Source organism: Ursus maritimus, unplaced genomic scaffold (assembly GCF_017311325.1).
Source record: "Ursus maritimus isolate PB19 unplaced genomic scaffold, ASM1731132v1 scaffold_33, whole genome shotgun sequence".
Classification (NCBI taxonomy): Eukaryota; Metazoa; Chordata; class Mammalia; order Carnivora; family Ursidae; genus Ursus; species Ursus maritimus.
In genome coordinates, this window is record NW_024425897.1 from 20,785,151 (window position 1) to 20,809,515 (window position 24,365).

The 24,365-nt window shown below is 37.6% G+C and overlaps 1 protein-coding gene across 2 annotated transcripts in view; it reads left to right on the plus strand.

Annotated features, from left to right (window-relative positions):
- Positions 1-23,670, plus strand: part of NAA25 (N-alpha-acetyltransferase 25, NatB auxiliary subunit) — a 72,348-nt gene extending 48,678 nt beyond the window's left edge. For both annotated transcript variants that reach the window (XM_040619913.1, XM_040619914.1), the window contains exons 16-24: positions 3,321-3,472; positions 4,020-4,145; positions 6,698-6,941; positions 7,583-7,706; positions 8,562-8,627; positions 9,883-9,980; positions 11,485-11,595; positions 15,631-15,777; positions 20,815-23,670. In XM_040619913.1, coding sequence (XP_040475847.1) covers positions 3,321-3,472; positions 4,020-4,145; positions 6,698-6,941; positions 7,583-7,706; positions 8,562-8,627; positions 9,883-9,980; positions 11,485-11,595; positions 15,631-15,777; positions 20,815-20,937 — 1,191 coding nt within the window. In that variant the 3' untranslated portion in view covers positions 20,938-23,670. The remainder of the gene's footprint in view (positions 1-3,320; positions 3,473-4,019; positions 4,146-6,697; positions 6,942-7,582; positions 7,707-8,561; positions 8,628-9,882; positions 9,981-11,484; positions 11,596-15,630; positions 15,778-20,814) is intronic.
- Positions 23,671-24,365: the final 695 nt, after the last annotated feature.

Here is a 24,365-nt window from a genome sequence, read left to right on the forward strand (position 1 = left end):
GCATCTCTAGGACCTTGGGTTTCTAAAATATCCTAGCACAAATAGGCAGTTGAGCTATAAATCTGTGTGTTTGTATTGTGTGTTCAGGTATCTCTGCTTTCCCTTCTCTGTTCTTAAGAAGTTTCACTAAGTCGAGAAAAAAAAGTGTTTTTCAAATCTCATTATTCTGGCTGTCATTTCTGTATTTCTAAGAAAGAGGTTGAAGAAATATTTGATTTACTGATGACTCCTTTTCTAAGTTTTGTTTCTCAAATAGCTCTGAGGGGGAAGTGGGGTAAATAAGGTATTAATCCACGCCTGGTGGCTGGTTTTATTCCAGTTTTTAATCATCCAGCATTCTGGAAGCTATCATATTGTTCTGATTTGGTCAATAAAGCACATTTCGTATACTATTGAAAATTAAGCTTTAATTTTTTCCCCCACAATTATTGTTTCTAAAGAGTTGATTTGAAAACAAAACACTTCCACCCCAAAACAAAACAACTCAAGTTATTGTTGTAGAGAAAGGAGATCCTCAGGAATGATTTGAGCGAGGGCATGTTGTTCTCAGTGGCTGTTTTTATCTTCGAGGTTTTGCTGATGGTTATGTGTGGCAGGAGTGACTATTCATCTGCATATGTGATGCTGAACCTGATCATTTCGTTGATCTGGGAATAGGACTCTGCTTGAAGTTTATTTTTATTACGACTAAGAAGAAAGAGCTTATTTAACTTTACTAAAGTAGGTAATCTTTGGGGATCCTAGAGGCAAAAGCAAAAACCAATACAGCAAGGAAAATGCACCTTAAACCTTCATGCCTAGCCTGAGTCCCAAAATAGGGAACTGGAGACTGTGGTGTGGACTGTTTCCTGTAGGAAGTGGAGTATAAAAAAGAGCACGATTTTAGTGTTGCCTTGTATGTGTTAAACCTTCTGACACTGTTAGATATATCTCTGGAAAGCTAAAGCTCTGTGTTCTGCATCTTTTATTCTTAGTAGTTTTTGAGATCCCCAGATGGTTTTTTCTTGAGTGACTGATGTATTTCAATTCCCAGCTTGCTCTTTAAAAGAACACTTTTACTCCTTTACTGGAAAATCCAGTGTTCTGCTTTGTAAGGCTTTGTACTATAGGATTGAAAGCTATATTTGGAGGGTCTATACAGGGATTTTCTTTCTGGAAAAGTCATCATTGTTGCTGTCATCTTACTTTGGAATAGGTTTTTACGATATGAGACTTAGAGCCAGATTTTCTTATTTCCAAAAGTTACTAGTATGTGTTACTTTAAAAATAATTTCCCTTTAAAAGTCTGTTTTAGGTATTCATGAAGATGATCATTCAGGGTTTGATGTCCATTTATTTTGCTAATTTTGACAGTGACCAGGGTTCATTTCAGGAATCCATATGGGATGTAACTAGCCTCATGGTGCATAAATGAGTAGAAATAGGTACGGACAACATTCTCTAATATTCAAAAGTTTTTAAAGTGCCTGTGGCTTCCAGTTTTGCCTGCAGTTCCAGTAGGGGTTGTCTCTTCAAATCGTAGACCTCTCTCATGCTCGGTCTTATTGCAGGATGCCCAGGCCCTTTTCTTGCTCTGCAGTGATACTTTGCTGCAGCATTAAAGGAGGACTATCTTAAAAACAGAAGCCAGAGAGCGGCAGTTACCTTCTCAGTTTGTTAAAGGACTACATTCCCTTTCTGTTGCCCCTTATTTTTCGTTTTTAAAAGTCATTGCCTTTTTTTCAAAAGTGGTATTCCGTGGACCACTCAGAAATTAAAACTGCCTCTGTACTTTGTAAAGCTGGGTTCTTTTCTTTAATCAGCGTATTTTGGAGCTGTAATTGATAAATTTGATTGGAATCCCCTGAAGTCCTGTTTTTATCCTGATTAATTGCTGGATCATCATGTTCCTAAGCAGCTGGTTTTTTCAAGCTGTAAGTTCCTGTTGCAAGGGCTGATGGTAAACCTTGCTTTTTCCGAGCCAAGAGGCCATCGGATAGGCATGTGTGTTTAGAGTATCCTGGCCTCTTCTTGATGGGGCGTATCACTGTCCTTTAATCAGGCTAGAAGGTACACTGAGCTTTTTCGGATAGTCCTTCCTTAAACCTGCAGGATCACAAGTAATCTTTTTAATTTTCTTGTGTCCGTCCGTCTTTAATTTCTCCAGATACTGCAGGCAAACAGCTCGCCGAGGTGTCCCATGGGGTTTAAAAGCCGCATCGAATGCAGTTGAATTAGCGCCCGTGGCGCAATCCCGCGGCCTGAAATGAACCCTGCGAGGCTGTGTATCAGAGGGTATGTTGTTGACTATTGGCCTATTTTCCTACTGGGCAAATTATTCAGTCGTAATGGAGATGGATGGGGGCAGAGCTGACTGAGGCTATGTAAAAAGACTGGCTTTTCTAGAAAGGATCTTTGGGGCAGACATCCGCTTTGAGCTTAACATTTTCCTTGGCCCACAAGGGTACCCTTCTGACTTCTGATCCTGATGGCATAGGCCCACACCCATGAAATGTTCTTCCCTGAGATTTTCTTATATTGTGCCAGAAATTCTGTTGAGAATTCTTTTTCTTGCCTCTGTTCACAACATTTCATCTGTACATGTGTATTAATCTAAAATTAAAGCGCATGTGGTGAATGATCCCTTCATTTACTTGTTCATGAAATTTTCCAGCATAGGTCTTACGTAGTTTGGCTGGACAAGAAACCTGGTTCTTGCAGTCTTTCTGTCCTAAGAGTGGATTCTGATGAATTCTTATGGGTCTTTTGTTTGTTGTCTTCTATCCTGATGTAGTGCACATATGCCCTATGTTTGTGGTACGTAGTACTCAGAAATAAACAAAACCAAGGAGCAGCCTGTCTTTTTTCTGAAGGAGGGTGATTTTTATTTGGGTTGGTGGTGGGTGGTTATGTTATTCTGGTGTTTTTGGAACCTTTGTATAAAACACAGTGTATCTTAGATGAAGAAAAACATGGAGTACCATCCCTTCCACAATGGCACTAACCAAATTTTTGACTGATGTGGTATCACAAAACCTCCAGTCCTACTGAATTGAAAGATGTAACTGCTAAGAGAAAGTCTCTGTGGTGGTAGCAGCAGCTGGGTATTATTAGAAGTAGTAGAATTAGTAAAGAACACATACGACTCTGGTATAGGAAAGAAGAAAAATAATGTTTTTAAAAGCTGATATTCTACTTGGTGACCTTTAAAGATTAGATTTCACATCAGATTTCACATCTTACTTAATTTTAGTTTGAGTGTTTTGTTTTGCCAGGCAAGGTTTGCTTTCATTGCCTGATCTGTGAAATATTTATACGGAGGTGATGTGTTTCGTTCCCAGACCTCAGAATATATTATTCAAGCTTACAAATATGGTGCATTTGAGAAGATCCCAGAGTTTATCGCTTTTAGGAACAGGCTGAATAATTCTCTTCATTTTGCACAAGTCCGTACTGAACGGATGTTGTTAGACCTTCTACTTGAAGCAAATATGTAAGTATTGCACAAGAGCTAAAAAGGAACTAAGGGATCACATCAGATCCTGAGGGCCATTAATGGGCTCAGGGGTGATAATAGCAGGACTAAGCTAAGGAAAAATGGAGAAAAAAAAAAGAGAGAGAGAGGAAGTTGGTAGGAACAGAGAAGAAAGGGGAAATGACCCAGTGCATGTCGTGGGGAATGATTAGGCGCTGCCAGCACCATCTCATGTCACGTACACAAGCCAGCCAGGCCACAGTTGTCATCACCCCAGTCCATGTGGTGTTTAAAGGGTTTTCCTTCCCCTGTTAAACATGGGATTTCAGGGATTAATGTTGATCCACTTTATTTTAGTTGGGCTTCCAGACGCTTTCTCTTGCTGTGCAGCAGGCCAGCATGATATGGGCTTGGTTCAATGTCATCTTCTGTGAACCTTTACTTCTGAATAGTAAATCCTTCTTCCTCTTTCTTTTCCTTTCTTTCTAGTAGAACAAAGTTGTGGCTAATATGTTTTCATGGCTCTTTTACTATTGAAGTAATACATAAATGTTCTGTATCACAGATCAACCAGTTTAGCAGAAAGTATAAAGTCAATGAATCTTCGGCCAGAAGAAGATGACATTCCATGGGAAGCCTTGCGAGACAACAGAGACTTAAATGTTTTCTTCAGCTGGGATCCAAAAGACAGGTAGCTGGAATTAAATCCCAAGTATTTATTTTTGAAGAATTAGGATGAATCTAAGAGTTACAAAAAAAAAAATCTCTTTTTTACACAAATACAATAACATGGTTGTTGTAGGGATAAGAAGGTATAGGTAAGCCAAGTGAAGAAAATGAATCTCACTCCTATGTTGGATTGCTGGCTAATCTAAAAATTAGATTTTCCTTCATAGCATACATGAAAAGAGATTCCAGATGGATTAAAGGTCATGTGCTAAAACTCCTTAGAAGTTAAAATTTAAAAAAAAAAAATTTTTTTTTTTTTTTTTTTTTTTTGAGAAAGAGCGCAGGGGTGGGGAGGCTGGGGATGGGGTGGGGAGGGAGCAGAGGCTCGATTTCGAGATCATGACCCGAGCTGAAATCAAGAGCTGGACACTTAACTGACCATGTCATCCAGGTGCCCCTAAAAGATATTTTTAAACAGTTAGGGAAAACCTTTCTTAGCATTACATCAAACCTGGAAACATAAAGGATTGGTCTCTGTGACCTTTAGCCTTCTATATGGAAATAAATTTGTTGGGGCGCCTGGGTGGCACAGCGGTTAAGCGTCTGCCTTCGGCTCAGGGCGTGATCCCGGCGTTATGGGATCGAGCCCCGCATCAGGCTCCTCTGCTATGAGCCTGCTTCTTCCTCTCCCACTCCCCCTGCTTGTGTTTCCTCTCTCGCTGGCTGTCTCTATCTCTGTCAAATAAATAAATAAAATATATATAAAAAAAAAAAGAAATAAATTTGTTAACAAGTTTTAAAGGTAGATTGGTGATTTTCATCGTATATATTAATATCTTTCACATAAAGGGAGAACTCTTAATAAATTAAGAAGATAACTAAAAAACAAATTGGACTTAAGAAATTCAAAGAGATGCACCTGACAGTGATAAAGATTTTTTTGAACTATTGGACAAAGATGAAAAAGATTAATACTTGTGGTCAGCAAGGTTGTGGGGGAAAGGTTGTTGTGCATTGACATGGAGATACAATTTTATATAAACTTCCTATAGGGAATTTTAGTGATCTGTATTAAGATTGGAAATTCCAAATCCCACTTAATTCAGCAGATCACTTCTAGGAAAGTACAACCAAAGGCAGTATGCACAAGCATGCAGAGATATGTATATGAGGTAGTTCTGAATATACACTTGACCCTTGAACAATGCAGGGTTGGGGTGCTGACCCCCTTGCACAGTCAGAAATCCATGTGTAACTTTTAACTCCCCAGAAACTTAACTACTAATAGCGTACTATTGACTGGAAGGAAGCCTTGCCTATAACATGAACAATTGATCAGCACATATTTTGTATGTCATGTGTATTATTATATCCTGTAGTCTTACAATAAAGTAAGCTAGAGAAAGAAAATGTTATTAAGAAAATTGTAAGGAAGAGAAAATACATTTACTTACTATATTTACAAAAGAAAATCTGTACATAAGTGGACCCATGCAGTTCAAATTAATGTTGTTCAAATGTCAACTGCACTGTGATTTGGTGATTGCCAAGACCACATTCAGTGATTTGCTAGGACTCATAAGATTTAACCTATAGTTGTCTTCACAGCTAAGGTTTATTATAACAGAAGGACAAATGACAGGATCAGCAAGAAAAAGACACAGAATCTGGAAAACTCCATGCACAGACTTCCAGTGCTCTCTCATTCCGTGTTCCTTAGCAGCAAAAAGTGCAGTGATGTGTGTGCAGCATTTCTGCCCAGAGAAGCCCATTTGAGATTTTGTTCCCCAGGTTTTTACCAGCTGGTTATGTAGGCACCCTCTGTTCATCATGTGTCAACATTCCAGACTCCCAGAAGGAAAGCAGGTGTTCACCATAGACCATACGGTTTGTACAGACAGCCTAGGCACAGTGAGCCACTCTTATCATTTAGGGAATGGTTGGAGTGCCAGTTCCTAGACATCAGGTAAAGGTCAACCTTGCAAGCTGACCCTTCTAAAGAAAATAGCCTCAGGCTTGCTATGTTAACCTTTTCTGCACGCTGTCAAAAAAGATGTAGTTTATAAAATAGTATAAATATTATGAACCCATTTTATTTGTTTAAAATATGTCTTGTTATATAAATATTGTTATTTGCAGTTTTGTACATCTGTATTATAAGAGTCTGAAAGGATTGATACCAGGCTTGTTGATATTGCAGGTGTTTGGTTATCAAGGCACTTTTTTCTATTTTTCAGTTTTCCGTCATTTGAAATTTTTATATCATGTATTTTGTTGAAAATGCATGATACAAAAATTTTCAACAACATTTTCAACAAAATACATGAATATATAGTTTGTTGTTATCAGAAGTCTCACTTAAGCGGAAGAATGACCTGTTAGGTAGGTTATCATTCCCCATTTTATTGATCCTGAGTTGGGGACTTGGGTGATTGGGGTTTATCTGAGATCATTCAGCTAGGAGATGAGCGCTGGGACCATTCAATGACATCTTGACTCATGGAAGTAAAGCTTGAAAGATGTAAAGGCAACACATTGAATAAAATGGATGGTTTGGGGATATTTCTTTTTAAGGGATGTTTCTGAAGAACATAAGAAACTTTCCTTGGAGGAGGAGACCATGTGGTTAAGAATCCGTTCCTTAACATTGAGGCTGATCAGTGGACTTCCAAGTCTGAATCACCCCATGGAGCCAAGGAACTCGGAAAAAACCACTGAGAATGGTGTGTCCTCTCGGATTGATATTCTTCGTTTACTCCTTCAACAGCTGGAGGTGGCCATGGAGACGGGAAAGCGATTTATTGAGAAGGAAGTTCAGGTATCATCAAATGTATTTACCATCAAAGCTGCAATAACCTATGACTGTCTTTTTAAAAATAGGAATTTGGGGTGGGCGAATAGTAAAGAACAGTATTTCGTCCCAGTTTATGACACCTGTAGGAAAAAACCTGATTTTATTTTATTTTATTTTTATTTTTTTAAAAGATTTTATTTATGTATTCGACAGAGATAGAGACAGCCAGCGAGAGAGGGAACACAAGCAGGGTGAGTGGGAGAGGAAGAAGCAGGCTCATAGCGGAGGAGCCTGATGTGGGGCTCGATCCCATAACGCCGGGATCACGCCCTGAGCCGAAGGCAGACGCTTAATCGCTGTGCCACCCAGGCGCCCCAAAAACCTGATTTTATAGACTTGGGAATTACAGAGGTTTCCTCACTATCTAGACTGGATAATGAGGAAAAGCAAAATAATGGTATAATGGTATATTTTTAATAGCTATCAACAAATTAATACGGAGTTTCTGTTTTCACCATAATGTTTCAGTTGTTAGTTTAGTTAGATCAGTGGTTTGCAACTTAATCACTGAGATAGACTTTATTCAGTAGTTATAGTCCCCTGTTTTCGTTTTATATAAATTTAGATGGATTTAAAGGACACTACTTTCCCCCCTTTTTTTTCAGTATCCTTTCCTTGGTCCTGTACCTACCAGGATGGCTGGATTCTTTAGTTCTGGCTGTTCTCAATGTCAGACCAGTTCTTTTTATCTTGTTAGTGATATTTATGAGCTGGACACCAGTGGTTTAGGTAAGTGTACATTTGCATGAGTGTATTTACTAGGTCTTTGTCTTTGAAAACTTGGTAAATGTAATAATTCACATATATGGACAGATTGGGAGGAGGTGGAAGTTATTCTGGAAGTGTCTGGTTTCATATCAAAGAAGGTACATTCATAGGTTACCAAGTAACATTTTTAGAAATTTAAGTCTTCCCTATTTAAAATCACTTGTTAGGTCCTAAAGTTGAAAAAATTCCATAATTTGTTGAAGTATTGTTGGATTTCAGATTGAATTCTTTTTTTTTTTTTTTTTAAGATTTTATTTATTTGACAGAGAGAGAGACAGCCAGTGAGAGAGGGAACACAAGCAGGGGGAGTGGGAGAGGAAGAAGCAGGCTCCCAGTGGAGGAGCCTGATGTGGGGCTCGATCTCAGAACACTGGGATAGCGCCCTGAGCTGAAGGCAGACGCTTAACGACTGAGCCACCCAGGTGCCCCATCAGATTGAATTCTTTACTAAACTTTGTGGAGAAGAGTTTTTTCCTAACCCAGTGAGAATCACACATATTCCATAGATATTCTCCCTCCACCCCTTCCAAATCATAAGATTTGTAGATTCTGTCATTGAGAATATTTGGAGCACATAGATTTTAAGTTTTCCTAGAGAATTTTAGGTATTACTTTTGAGAGAAAGGTAATTAATGCCTCTTCCTTTTCCTTTCTTTTATCTTTTTGTCTCTCAGTAATGGAATTTGATGCCTGTGAGTTTTAAGAGTAAAGAAAATGTTCTTGTCCATGAGTTGTTACAGGTGTTGATCTTACTTCTTTTTCTTCTTAAAAAAAATGAATTGAATGTTTTTTCATTTTTTTGTTTTTCAATTTTAGAGGATACAGGGGAGATCCAGGAGCGGGTAGAGAATAGTCTTAAGTCTTTACTAGAACAATTAAAAGGTAAGCATTCTGACTGTGGACTCCCATATTTTATCTGATTGTCTGACAGGAACTCTTTTTTTAGTAGAAATTTGCAAGAGTTGCAAACAACAACTTGAAAATAATCATACTTTCGGTATTATGAAAGACTTGTTCTTAAGTTTAAGGAGTAGTAGACAACCTGCTATAAAACAGTACACAAGTGGGTATGATCTTTCTCCCATTCCCAACCGCATTTCTCCAGGGGGAAGAAGATGCTTTTGCTTACCAGGTAAGTACCACTTTTGGAGTCTGTACTCCTAGATGCTCCCTAAAGAGTCTTATATGTGTATGGGGAAATACATAGTAGTGATTTTATTTTTTTAAACATATGAAAAGGTATAATACATACTTTTTTAAATTTTTTGTTGTCTTGGACACTTAACCATGTCAGTTACATATACTGTTCCACAGTATTATATCAGTGTACTAAGTTTATTTATGTATGCCCCATGGAGTACATATAGTATATTATGTACTTGAGTTATTTATAATTGTACTTATAATAATGCTGAAATGAACATCTTGCGACATAAGTGTTTGGGTACTTACTTGAACATTTCCTTGGGATTAAATTCCTGGAAATGGAATTATTTGGTACAAGAGTACATAAATGCATTTCAAATCTATAAGGGTCTTTCTTTTCAAGAGCCTAAATGGTCTTTTATTGCCCAACTGAAGAATGGTAATTAAAAGACAAAGATTGTGAGAATAAAACATGGTATTTATTATGAAGGTGAATTTCTATCATGCGCTTTGGTCTTTTAGTCCATAATGGCACACATTCTTTTAAATCATTCATTTGGAGTCTTAATTTTATTGTGGCAATGGCCTATTTGTGGAAAGGCTAGCTGGTGTTTAGACTCCAGAATATATAATTTATAAGGCCAGCTTCTATATTTTGAAGGCAACGGAGCAATAGTTACATGGCTTTTTAAAGAGCTTAAAATAGGGGCTCCTGGCTGGCTCGGTTGATAAGAGCCTGCGACTCTTGATCTTGGGGTAGTGATTTTGAGTCCCACCTTGGGGGTAGAGATTACTTAAAAATAACATCTTTTTTTAAAAAAGAGCTTAAAATAGATTCCCTTTGTTGTTTGGTTCACTGTGGGGGAAAAAGCTTTCTGGATTAAGTAAGCTTTTATATTTCCTTATTCTTTATTAGAGTGTACATTGTATTCCTAAAAATAGCGTTGAAACAAAAGCTGAATAAAACAATAAAATACTTTCCTGTTTTCAGATGTCTTCAGTAGATGTAAAGGTGACCTCTTAGAAGTTAAAGATGGTAACTTGAAAACACGCCCTGCTCTTTTAGAGAACCTAGTCTTCTTTGTGGAGGTATGTCTTTGTTCTCTTCCTGAAAAACTCGGTTTTCCTTAATTAAGTGAAGGATTAATTTTTAAAAAACAAACAGGTAATAGGCACCTTATACCTGTAATTTAATCCCCCACCCCCACCTTTTGTTGAGTGAAAAGCAATTTAAGTCATTTTTGAATGAACTCCTTCCAAGCATACCAAGAAGGTTTTGTTCATAATGAATAAAACTTGCAGTTTGCTCTACCGATCTTTAAAAATTCCTCACATTCACTCCAAATCTGTCTTCTCTGTTCACTTTCCTTTTTGACTCAACTATTGTGTATTTAAGTTAATTTCACCGGCTTTTTAAATTTGTTGTTGCTCTGCACTAATTACTAAGATTCTGCGTTGTGAAGGAGAATCTGGGCGCCGATTTAGCAAAACTTTCTCCTCTTTTAACCAGAGAGAAGAGGAGGATTGCAAACGCTCATAATTCATAATCTTATTTTTGTCACATGTTTATATACTTTTCTCCTCCTCCTAGTCTGTTCTGGTGACTGGCACAGTGTGTCTAGACTCTGAACAAACCAGTAATACTTGCATGGGTATGTCCATGCACTCTGTACCAGAGAACCATAGGCATAAACACCTAACTTAAAGGAGGAAACGTGCTGACCAAGGAGATTTCTCGGTTTTTTGGGTTTTTTGTTTTTCTTTTAGAGCGAGCATGGGGGATGGGGCAGAGGGAGAGAGAGAATTTTTTTGGTTGTTTAAAGATTTTATTTATTTATTTGAGAGAGTGCAGGAGGAGGTGCAGAGAGGGAGAGGGACAAGCAGACTGCTGAGCGCAGAGCCTGATGTGGCACTCGATCCCTTGAACCTGAAATCATGACCTGAGCCTAAATCAAGTCAGACGCTTAACTGACTGAGCCACCCAGGGACCCCAAGGGAGAGAGAATCTTAAGCAGGCTCCATGCCCAGCATGGAGCCTGACGTTGGGCTCAATCTCACAACCCTGAGATCATGACCTGAGCTGAAATCAAGAGTTGGATGCTTAACTGACTGAGCCAGCCAGATGCCCCTCTCTGTTTATATTTAAGTTAAGATTTGTAGGTGAAGTAATATCTTACTGGGCTGGGAGGTGGGTGGGGAGGGGCAGATTGTAAAGAACTTTTGGATTCCTTATGTAGGAATTTGGACCTTTCACTTGAGTGAAAGGGATTTCTACTTCCTGTAGGGGAGTGAAAGGAAACTGGACCGAGTGGAGGATAGCTTTAGGGCTGGGGGAGCTAGAAGGGAGTATAAAGATTGAAGCAATCATAGTATTCTGAGCAGTATTCAGATGAAGGTCTTCTGAATCCATGTGGTAATTGTAGAAATTAATCTAATCTCTCTATCTATAGTGGAGATAGATAGAGGAGAATTTGAAGAGATTTGCAGAGAAGAACTGTCAGCAAGGATTGTATAATCCATAACCCTTAACTGTTCCTGATAGATGTCTTGAATGTAATCCTTATTGATGAATTTGCAATTTTTCCTCTTTTAGACTATTTCTATTATCCTTTGGGTGTCCAGTTACTGTGAGAGTGTCCTGCGACCATACAAATTAAATTTACAGAAAAAGAAAAAGAAGAAAAAAGAAACCAGCATCATCATGGTAATAACAGAGAAAATACAACCTGGCTGCATACTGCTTTTTCTTTTCACTGTTTTCCTGAATTACTATAAGAGACCTTACTGTCCTGTGTATATTCATTTTCTCTCCCCAGATTGTTTTTGTTTTTAAAATACACACTTTTAGAAAAGCCGAAAGACTAGCATGATGACACCCAAATATCCTTACCTAGATTTGCTTGTTAATTTACGCTTTACCCCATCTGCTTTATCTTTCTCTCTCATCCTATCATCTATCCCCCCTTGTTTGTTGAACTATTTGAAAGGAAAGTGCAGACTTTGTGATACTTAACAGGAAGAACAGGGCAGTCTCCTACAAAACCACAATACTCAAGAAATTTTCACAGTCCAGACATTTATTATTGATACAATAATATTATAATGTCCATATTCATATATCCCCAGTTATCCCAGTTGTGTCCTTTATTATAGCCTTTTTCAAAATACTGGAACCCTATTAAGGATCTGACATAGCTCTTATTTCTCATATCTTTTTACCCTTCATTAATCTAAAATACTTCCATAGCCTTTTGTTTGTCCTTATTGTTGCAGAGAGTCTAGCTAGGTTTTGGGTAGAATGTCTTACAATCTGGATTTGGCTAATTGTTTCTTTGGGGTTAGGTTCAACATAAATGTTTTAGCAAATTAAATCAGGAGGCACTAAGGTTGTTCTGTCCCATTATTGGTGCTTTCAGATTTAATTATTTGGAAAAGGAAATGTCTGTGGATTTCTTCATTGTAAAGGTGCCTTTCCCCCCTTTGTTTATATATTCCCCCCTGTAATTATTAAGTCATCTGTAGGATGATGCTTTGAGACTGCGAATATCCTATTCCCTTATCAGCCTTTCACCTGCTGGTTTTAGCATCCACTGTTAAGTCTAACTTGCATGAATCATTTAGTACACTGATGGTTCCACAATGGTGATTTTTAAAAATTCTGTCCATCCTTTATCATTTTTTAGTTGGCATTTTTCTGTAAAATAGAGCTGTCTCAACCTCATTCATGTATATATTTGTGTGTATAGTGTTTAATACTATCTATTTGAGTATATTCTTTTTAAAATTTCCCTTCTAATCCATTATCATCATTCTGTTTTGCATGCTCAGATTTGACTAATGGGAGCAACTTTAGGCTGGTTCCTGTCCTTGAACATGTCTTCACCAGCTTTTGAGCCCTTGTTTTCTGAAACAGCAAAAATGCTCCATCCACTTTGTTCCCATTGAACTGAATTGAGATATTTTTCCAAGGAGCCCTGCCTTGTTCCTTTATGGGGAGTGGCATTTCAAAACCAAGATCTAGATGTTAAGTGTATTAATTGTTAATGGGGTTTCAATTTTATGTTAGTGGAAGGAGACAGGAAACTTAATTTACTTTACACATGCAAACACACAGAATAATTAATTCTTACTGATACCTCCAGTTTTAGTCCAGCATCACAGTGTTCTTCCTTCTTTTCCTTCCCTCATTTCAGTTTGTAGCCCCCCCCCCCGCCCGAGTTTGCACCCTGGTTCCTTACAGCACCAGTATATTTAGTTCACCTGTTTTACAAGAAATACTAAACAGTTTTGGAATTACATCATTATATCATTTGCATTACTAGTTTCAATAAACCACTATATAAAGTTCAAATTTTTTGCAGTTGTTCTTTGTCCTTAGAATATGTTCCAGTAATATAGACAGTTGAGATACTCTGTAAAAACACTGGAATTAAAAACTGGGATTATATTATTCATATGATATAAGTAAGATTCATTTATTTCTCTTTGTCTTCAATTTTGGAGTGTCCTTCCTTCCATCTTTATTGATTTAATTTTCGAATTTGTAAAACATTAACATAATATGTATCCTTTTCATAAGGAAAGTTATTTAGGATTCATTCTGTACAGGACATAACTGTTTTATTAATGTTTGAATTTATCCTGTCATTATAAGTGGGAGATTTTTTTTCACTGTAGCAACATATAGTGACCACTGTCATTTGAAATGTTGATGGCTTTAGTGGTAATATTGGCCTCCTGCATAATTCAGTAACAATTCAGGAAGTCTTTAGATTTGGCACTGTGCTTCGCTGGATGTTTCCATTCATTCAGAAACAAAGGGTAGTTACATTTGGATGAGGGGCTAAGTGAAGGAACCTTCTCTCTTTATTCAAGATAATTTAACAGATCATGAGTGTAAAGTTTGAAAGTATAGATAAAAGTTGCTCTGTTACTCTTTTCTAATGAAAGCCTATGTTCCTAGAACATGTCAAATAGCTTACTGGTATTTGGATTTGGGGGTGGTGGTGGTGGTGGTGGTGGTTTGTAGTTATTGCTTTTTTAATTTCTAAAAATCAGAACAGCTTTCCTATTTTTTTGATCATCATAGTAACCTAAAGGTGTGAATAAGTAAAGATCACTCATATTCCCAACAACCAGTGATCACCACTGCAAACCAACCAGAATTATGCTCTATATCTGCAACTTGTCTGTTTGCATTTTCATTTAACAGGGCACCTTGGACATCTCTTTTGGAGATACGTAGATGTATCTCATTTTTTTTTTCTTTTAAGATTTCTTTATTTGAGAGAGAGAGAATGAGAGAGAGTGCACGAGCTTGCTTTAACTGACTGGCCAGGTTTCTTGTGTTTGTCTGATTTTTAAATTGTGTCAAATGTTGCTGAGAATTCTTTGATATATTTTCTGTTCATATCTTTACCCAAGTTTCCTGTTGTAGTAATATTTTTTCTAATGATATATTTTAAGCTGTTGGGCTCTTAATAATGTTATTAATTCTGTATCCCATATGATGCAGTTTTTTTTTTTCAGTTTTTCATTTATCTTTTAACTTGAGTAATTTTTTTGGTCAACATAGTAACTAAAAAAATTTTTTTAAATGGTTCTTAGCTTGATGTAATGTTTAGAAAGGCCTTTTCAATTTATTACACAAGCCATTACCTAAATTTTCTTCTGGTGCTTTGGTGGATTTTTTAAACTTAGGTATTTACTGAATTTGGAATTTATTTTGGTACTTTTTATTTTATTTTTAAAAAAGATTTTATTTTGGGGGCACCTGGGTGGCTCAGTCAGTTAAGCTTTTGACTCTTGGTTTCAGCTCAAGTCATGATCTCCATGAGTTATTGGGCTCCATGCACAGTGGGGAGTCTGCTTGAGATTTTTCTCCCTCTTTTTATCTCCACTTATGTGCTTGCTCTCTTTCTCTCTCTCTCAAATAAATAAATGTTTGAAAAAATTTATTTTTAAGTCATCTGTACACCCAAGGTGAGGCTTGAACTCACGACCACAAGCCCCAAGATCAAGAGTTGCATGCTCTACTGACTTAGCCAGCCAGGTGCCCCTATTTTATATTTTCAGATGTCTAGCTAGTTATCTCAGTACCCTTCATCCACTGGAAACCAGTGTTTTGAGATGGCACCATTTAAGTTCCTTTATATTCTTTGGTTTATCTTGGGACTTGTTTCCTTTCACTTTTTATCAGTTCACTTATATACCCGTACTGTCTGGATTTCATGTAACTTTATAATATACTCTAATATATATGAGGGCAAGTTCCCCTTAACTGCTGTTTTTCAGAATTTTCATGACTGTTGTTACCCATTATTTTTTCTGTTGGAACTTAGAAAACTCTATTTCTGTTATTAACATTAGAGAAAATCTCAAAGACATATAGAGAAGAAATGATATTTTGGTTCTTATCATCTTTAGTGTTCCAGAAGATTCTCAGCCTGAAGTTGAGTAATGACCAACTAAGATATTTTCTATTGGTTTTTCCATCTGCAGTTCCCCAGAGTGAATAAACACCATTAAAAAAAAAAATGCTTGTCATTGTTGCTGAGTTAGGCATTATTTGGTGGCAATTAAATTTGAGAGACTGTCTTAATATCCAAAACTGGATCCATCCTGGTTACTATTAATAGCATTAAGTAATACTGTAGCATGAGGTTAATATAGCTTATGAGATGTAAGCAAAGGAAATATGTTTGATAATCTTCCATCTTTTTAAAAATCTTTTTTCCAGCCACCTGTCTTCACCAGTTTCCAAGACTATGTTACTGGGCTTCAGACTTTAATTTCCAACGTTGTGGATCATATTAAAGGGCTTGAAACACATCTAATTGCACTTAAACTTGAAGAACTTATTTTAGAAGATACTTCTCTCTCACTGGTAAGAGACTGTAGGTGATCAGCAATAAGTTATTTGTAGATACTCAAGTGTTCTTCTCTTGAATCGCAAGGACAGGTTAGTTTCAACTCATCATTTGCTCCATGTAGGACTTGTGATTGGAAGGTGCCTGGCAGCAGTTTTTTGTTGTGTCATCAGTGGTGGTGGGTTCCCCTCTCCCTTCACTTCTCCCCACCCCATACCTCCTTTCTGTACATTTTCGGGGTTGTCCCTTTACTGTGAAAACTGATGATTAATTAATGAGAAGTACAATCAGAACTGTCCCTGTTGTGAGTACCAGAGGAAACCAGCCATTGAGATCCAGGGACAGTCTCCTTGAGGGAGAAGTTACCTGCTGCTGCGTTGGCTGGTTTCTTTGCCATCCCAGCAGTTATCACCTGGAAAAGAGATGCCGAACATCATAAATAATTATGTCAGTAATAATTAGGCTGGAGAGTAAGCCAGTGAAAAGGGGGAATGGAGCCAAGCATGGAATCAAAGGTACCACTCATCACACTTCTCCTGGTAATTACTTAGGCTAGTTTCTTAAAATTTTGTTAGCAAAAGCCTTGTGAAGTCTTGCCTTTAAGGTATGTATTCTTTAAAAAAATTAAGTAACTTCCAGTCTGAAATGATTGAGGGTTTAATGGTATCACGTGAGTTAACATTCACCAGCCTAATTGCTCTAGTGATGAAACTCCCGTCATGAGGGAGTGCTCCCTTGAGTAGTTCGTCTGACCTGAGCCTCCGCTAGTGAGGGAGCTCATCCCCTAATGAGAGCAGCCATCATTTCTAGCCCCAGACCTTTCCAGGGGGGAGGATGAAAGGAATCTCGCTTGGCACACCAGTTTAAAAAGATTGTAAGACCCTCTTTTGTAAAGCTTCAGCTCTTACAAGAGGCTTACTGTGGGAAGGGGCTCAGAGCCTTCAATAACATTTCCAAAGACTGGTTAAAGAAGGCAGAGGTGTTCAGAGGTGAAACCAGAAGTTTGGTTTTAGACAGTTAAGCTGTATATTCAGCTGCTTTCCTATGTACATTAGAATGAATATAGACTTCAGTGGTGAGTACGACTAATTGATGGATTAATTCTTTAGTATTTTTGTTTTATTTATTTAGTCTTCCTTTTTTCAAGCTTTACACTTTTAAAAAATAAAATAAGCACATAGTAAAAAAATGTGGCATAAATAAAGACTATATAGTGAAATGTCTTCTCCCCATTCTAACCCATTCCCTAGTTCCGTTTCCAAGAAGGAACCATTGTTGTTGGCAGTTTCTTGTGCAGTCTTCCTGAGTTTGATAACCCAGCTACAAGCATGTGATACCTGTTTCCTTCCCCACAACCTTTTACTTTTAAACACAAACGATAGCGTATTATACATTGGTTTTTTGGGGTTTTTTTTTTTGTACTAAGTGTGTGGATTACTTACTACATATGGGTACTGTACCTTATTCTTTGTAATTGCTCTATAGTGTTTCACTATTTCCTTACACACAAAATGTATGTTTAAGAGAGTTAAATAGCACCTCTCATTTCTCAGCCCCAGATAACCCCCAGTCTCATCATCCAGAACCATCCCCACCTCTTCCTCTTCTGTATTCATATAACACATTGTTATCTGCCACTAGCCTTTATGACTTCTGGACACTTGGGTGGCCAGTAAAAGCCTAGTAATTGAATCCTTGATAAATAGGTACATCCTAGCTAGGATTCTTGCCTCGCACTTGCACACTACTCTGAAAGAAGAGATACTTGATGGTCCATTTGGAACACTTTTACATGTAGAGAAATATGGTAATTAGTGGTAGATTTTGAACTATTTGATTTTTTAGTACAAACCCAAACTTGTTCTCTACTCCAAACTCTCAACCCTTTCCTGAATGCTGTAGAACAATAAAAACTCAAAATTATAGTATCTATTAAAAAAAAAATCTTAGGGACACCTAGGTGGCTGTCAGTTAAGCATCTGCCTTTGGCTTAGGTCATGCATGATCCCAGGGTCTTGGGATTGAGCCCCATGTTGGGCTCTCTGCTCAGCAGGGAGCCTGCTTCTCCCTCTCCCTCTGCCTGCTGCTCCCCCTACTTGTGCTCTCTCTCCTTCTGACAAATAAATAAAATCTTTAAAAAATCTTTAAGATCACAAACTTGAATGAATGTCACATTGCTTCATGTCACATGCTTCATTGGGCTTTGCTGAGTATCTTTGAGGTTGTTAATAAGTAAATATAAATTTATTGAGCATGCTCTTTTGGGTAAATGCTCATAAAACACAGTGATCAAAAGACCTGGTTGGAAATAGTATGGAGGTTCCTCAGAAAGTTGAAAATAAGAGCTACCCTACCACCCAGCAGTTGCACGACTAGGTATTTATCCAAAGGATACAAGCACGGTGATCTGAAGGGGCACCTGCACCCCATTGTTTATAATAGCAGTGTCCACAATAGCCAAAGTATGGAAAGAGCCCAGATGCCCATCAACAGGTGAATGGATAAGAAAGATGTGATATAGCTACACAGTGGAATACTACTCAGCCATCAAAAAAATGAAATCTTACCATTTGCAACGATGTGGATGGAACTAGAGGTATTATGCTAAGTGAAATAAGTCAATCAGAGAAAGGCAGTTACCATATGATCTCACTATGTGGAATTTAAGAAACAAAACAGAGGATCATAGGGGGAAGGGAGGGAAAAATAAGACGAAATCAGAGAGGGAGACAAACCATAACAGACTCTTAATGATAGGAAACAAACTGAGGGTTGCTGGGGTAGGGGGTGAGAAGGTGGGGTAAGTTGGGTGATGGACATTAAAGAAGGTACGTGATGTAATGATCACTGGGTATTATATGAGACTGATGAATCACTGAACTCTACCTCTGAAACTAATAATACACTATATGTTAATTTGAAAAAAAGACCCAGCTGTAGAGAGATGCATACAAATTAATTTGGGGATACGATAGAGGCACAAAAACTGAGCGAGTCAGAGTCTTACCGGAGAGGGGGCATTTAAGGATTAGTAAGTTTTCAGTAAGTAGACCGGAATGGGTAAAAGGAATCCAAAGCAGAAAGAGGCAGACAAAAGCATGGAGGCAGAAAGGTGAATTGTGTGGGGGCACTGTGAGTCATTTAGCAGAGCTAGAGCACATGATACGTGGGAAGGACTGTCCAGTACGGAGATGACAGGCACAGTAGCCCGCTGTTGCTGATTGTGTGGTTATTGTCAAAGGATCTGTGCTTTCTGATGTGAGGAATAAGATTTCTCATTTTGAGTATTCATTCTGAAGGTTATCTTTAACTTTACACTACTTTAGATTTTTCAAGACTTGACTCTGTCATTTTTTTTTTTAAGATTTTATTTATTTATTTATTAGAGACAGAGCATGAGCAGGGGGAGGTGGCAGAGAGGGAGGAGGAGAAGCAGACTTCCTGCTGAGCATAGAGGCCAACACGGGGCTCGATCTCACAGTCCTGAGATCATGACTTGAGCTGAAACAAAGAGTTGGATGCTCAACTGACTGAGCCACCCAGGTGCCCCTGTCCTCATCTTTTGACCTTGGGAAGTCACTTAACCTTTCTGGGCCTTAGTTTCTTTTTTCTGTAAAATGGAAATCATAATACCTCTTACAGGATTATAGTGAGGATTACACAAAACAATAATGGAGGGTGTATTGGAGGATGGGGTATTTTATTGCCTATTTTTATTGAAGTCGTAATACCTATAATAATTGAGCAGCACCAGCCACCAAATGTAGGATTCATACAGTGCTATTTGTCTTGGGTGAAAAAATTTTTTTCTTCTTCAATTCAATTTCCACTAGGTTTAGTTCTTTTTTCTTTTCTTCCTTTCTTTCTGAACTTGAAACACTATGCATAAGGTGTCTGGATTACCACCTCCAGTCCTAGTCCTTTTTCCTTTTCCATAGGGGTATCCACTGAAACTGGTTGTGTGCCAGGACCTTTTAATGTAGCCTTTTGATGTACTCTGATAGCTGTTAGGTTTTTGAAAGTCAATGATACACTATTTTACACTGAAACTTGGCTTTTTTTTTTTTTCTTCACTTAACCTTATATTCAAGAGATTTGTTCAGGCTAACGCATATACATCAGTCTTATTCTTTTAAACAACTGTATGGTATTCAAAATATAAATGCATCATAGCCATTGGATATTTTAGATTGTTTATATACATTTACTACAGTCCTGAATGAAGTGTATTTTACATACCTTCTCTACTAATGCACATGTGTATTTCCAAGGTAGATGAGGTCTCAAGGTAATGTTGTTCGGCCATAACGTGTGCTTCCCTGGTTTCCTCAGGGCTTTGCAATACTGCCAACTTCATCTAACCCTAACCAGTTCTTGGCCAACCTCTTTTCTCTGTTTGAACATTCCATCCCTTTATTTTTTGTAGTCTCTACTACAGGTCAAGTGTGTAGCACGTATTCGAGGAGGTCTAGGAAAGTTTGGTTGTTTTTTTAGCTGTTTGGTCTCTGGAACCCATGGACTTTGTCAATATGGAAGGACACCTATCAATATTGTAACTAGAAAAGTTGGCAAAGGTAAATTGGATGCCTTTAAGAAGTGGCCCTGATAATGTCCAAATTAATAATTTCTACTTTTGTTTTCTGATGAAATAATCAGAAATCTTAATTTTTCTATTTTGTACAGCTCATAACAAAATAGTGATTTTATAACTAGACTACTTAGTAATTTTCTGGATGAACATTTCCTTTTTTTCTGGATGAACATTAATCAGAAATCTCAGTTTTTTATTTTTGTATAACTTAGAATACTGATGAAAGAATTGAAAGAATAATGATGCTAAAGCAATAGGGTGTCAGTGAAAAATCACATGGAAGAACACACATCTGTGATGAGCTTTAAGCCTTTGTATTATATGAAATTGAAAGTGACCCATTGTGTTCTGATGGAGCTCGAAGTGATACCAAAGGTAATGGTAGTTTTTACTTCCATGAGAAGAACTATAATCTGGGGGAATGCCTTCAGAGCAAGACCACTAATTCTTATCTCCTTTGTAGGAAGAGAGAAAATTTTCAAAGACTGTGCAAGGGAAGGTGCAGAGCAGTTATCTACACTCACTTCTGGAAATTGGAGAGCTGCTGAAAAAAAGACTGGAGACCACAAAGAAACTAAAAATTTAAGGAAGCGTGAACCACAGGCACCAGTGACTCTACGGCAGAAAATGACATCATCTTCCCAGGCAAAAGCTACATCTGGTTGACCATCATTTTAATCCAGAACTTCCTCATAAAATGCATGAAGGACTTTGATTGTGAATTAATTTTTTAGGTATTAAATGTATACAACTGATTAAATTATTGTACATAAACCAGAAGCAGGACCCTCATCTGGGTTTGACCACTTTTTATACATGTTCATATGCGTATGGCAGCCACAAGAGAACCCCACTTTTCTTCTTTCCTCCCATCACCAGAAACATCTGGTGCGTAGCGGGGGGGTCCTATAAAAGCAGCAATAGAGATTAAGCATAAAGCATTGACCTCAGAGCAGCTGAATGGTCCTACCATTATCGCAGTGGGTGTTTGGTCTGGTCCTTGAGCCCTAGGAAGCAGAAAGCAGAAGTAGAGGGGGACCATGACTGGGAGCAGGCTCTCTTTCCATATTAGTTTAGTTTTGAGGCTTCCTCAGCTGCTTGGCTCCCACAGAACCCAAAGCAGGTACCCAAAGGGCCTCAGGTGGAATTTGGCATAAGCACCTGTCACTGAAGAGCGCCACTTGGATGACCACGGGCACTCAGTGTTTAGCTTAATAGTCCAATAGCCAAGAAATCCCCATCCTAGCTCCCGTGAGTTAAATCACAGATAGGCTTGTGTTAACTTACACCATATGGAGGGAAAAGCAGTGCAGGCCACTTAAGAGCCTGTTGAGGACTAGCTTATTGTCTTTCATCCATCTTTGGGGAAGATGGGAATCACTATTTTAAAGAAGAGAGGTGTACATAATTTATGCAGGCAAGTCTAATACCAATGTCATTGGTTTTGTGAGATATATATATGTATATGCTTTTACATATATATTTTTCAAGCATATATATATATGTGTGTGTGTGTGTGTGTGCTTGAAAATAAAGATTTAATACTTTAGTGTTTTTTAAATGGGGGGTTTGGGGAGGAAGGAAGGAAGGAAGGAATGTATATTATGGACTTAACCTAGGTTTTAAGTTTTAGGCTGGCCAAAAAAATGTTATCTATTGGGTTTGACGTTCAGTCTCCTTTCTTCAAACTTGAGAATTACACCAGGATGGTGTTTACATTGTTCACCTGGAGCTGCCCAAGACTGTGGCTTCAGAGGTTGGTCTGACAGAAAAGATAAACATTGCTCTTGAAAATGTTATATAGTTTATATTGCTTTGATAACTTTTTGTGTTTGAATCTGTGCTTCTGTTTTTGGTCTTTGTTACTCAAATACCATTAAAGTTAGTAATTCTGTAAGAGCAAAGATACAAGTTTGATGAGGAAATTCAAGCATCTGATCGAGGGTTGATTGGTCTTAAAGACCTTACAGGTCCTTTCCTACTCACTTCTCCAGTGAAATGTGATATTTTTTTTTTCTTTTAAAAGCAAACAAAAGAGCTTGGAAAATCTCTGTATGCAAAACAATTGCATTTTGTCCCCACATCGTGACTTTCTTAGATTCACAGTTTGATAGGGTGATTAATAACTGCTTAAACTTCCAAGGAAATTTTTAAGAAAATTACTACATTATCTGTTCAAAATAAGACTTGCTGGAAATCGTAGTCCATCAAGTAATTTCAAGAAAGTTACTTTTTTGATGTAAGTTGGTATCCACAGCCGTCATACCCCATCCCAAAAGGAAGAACTGCCTTGAACAAGATGAATTGAAAATTCTAATTGGTTCCAAATCTAATTTAATGACAACATATCATAATTTTGTAAAACTATTGCCTATTTAGATGGAACTTGGTGTGTGTATGAGGGTGGGGGTATGTGTGTATGGCATGTGTTCTTGAAATGATGTTTCTCTGAATATCCAAAAATACTGTACATAGAAATAGAAATGGGGTATGAAACAAGTCTTCAGCTGACCATGGTCAATCTAGCATATGTGTGCTCAGTGAGCTGGCTTTGGTCCTCAGGGACAGTGCTTGACTCCAGTGGTCTACCTAATAGTCTTTTGCCTAGGGGCACCTGGGACCTCTCCTGGTTTTAGTGACAAATAATGTTACGTCGAGGTTATGCTTCCTTTGTTACTTGCTGACTTTCCTACTAAATGTAGCATTTCAATTAGATCCAGCCTCTTACATTTTGGGATAATTGTAAAAAGAATGAAATTATGCAGAAATGGCCAATATCTTTTATTGATCTGTTCTTTTGGAAACTGTTATGCACTATAAATTGTGTACAGTTTAAAATATATATATATATATATATATTCTTACATGAGTAAAAAGCACCCTTCAGCAATTGTATGTCATTGGTATTTGAAGAGAATTCCCAAATAACCCATTGCTGCTGCTGCTGTTTTTGGTTTGTGTGGGTTTTTTTTTGTTGTTGTTGTGTTTGTGTGGTAAATTGATATTTAAAAAAAAAAAAGAAAGAAAAAACACGACTACTGTTTACAGACTGAAAAATTACTGCTTTTTATACTACTGAGATCCTAAGTTAAGACTCTCCAAAGCAAACATTTGGTTTAAATCATTTATCTGATGTGGATAAAGCATAGAGAAATTTTTAGTGTTCTTCACATAATGGAAAATGTACAAATGCCTAGCTGTGTTGCCCATCAATTTTGTATATTTTCATAATTTAAATTGTTCAAAATTGCATTATATTTTGCAATCACTATGTTCAACCTGGACTTGTCTTTCATTTAAACTTTTAATATAAAAAGGGGTTTCAATGTATCTATGGCCTTGTTATTGAAACTCTTCCTACTTATTTGATGTCATTTATTAATATGGGAAGTATATATTCTCCCTTCTTCAGAACTAAGTGAAGCATACATAGCCAATTAAACTAGATAGGTTAATTTACATAAACACTTCCATTTTAAGTTGGCATTTCTGCCTGGGTCATTTCTCTTTGGATTCCTAGAAGCCACAACCTTTTAAATGACATAATTCATCTCAATTTTGTACTGTTATATTCCTTGGCAAAATTGTATTTGTGAATTTAAAATTTTTATTCCAAGGCCACTAGTCTTTTTGTTTAAAAGTAGTACCTCGCAGGCTAGCATTCATGAATTCAACATATATGTACTGGACACTTCTTTACGGCTCTGCTGATACAGTGGTAAACAGGAGCACACATCCTAGTTAGTGGCCCAGATGGGGGAGGAGGTAAGAAAAATAAACATTAGTTTGTAAGTCCTGTTTTAGGTAAATCGGGGTGCGTGATAACCTGGGCCCACGAGTAGTGCCATCTGACCTGATTGATGAAGAGTCAGCAACTAAGAAAGGAACCCAACTGCAGAGGCCCTGGGCATGTTCCAATGACTGACAAATAGGGCTCAGGTGGCTGGACTTAAAGGAGTGGAAAGGGGGAAAGAAACGGGGTAGAAAGTACAATGGCGGGTGTGTGTGTGTGTC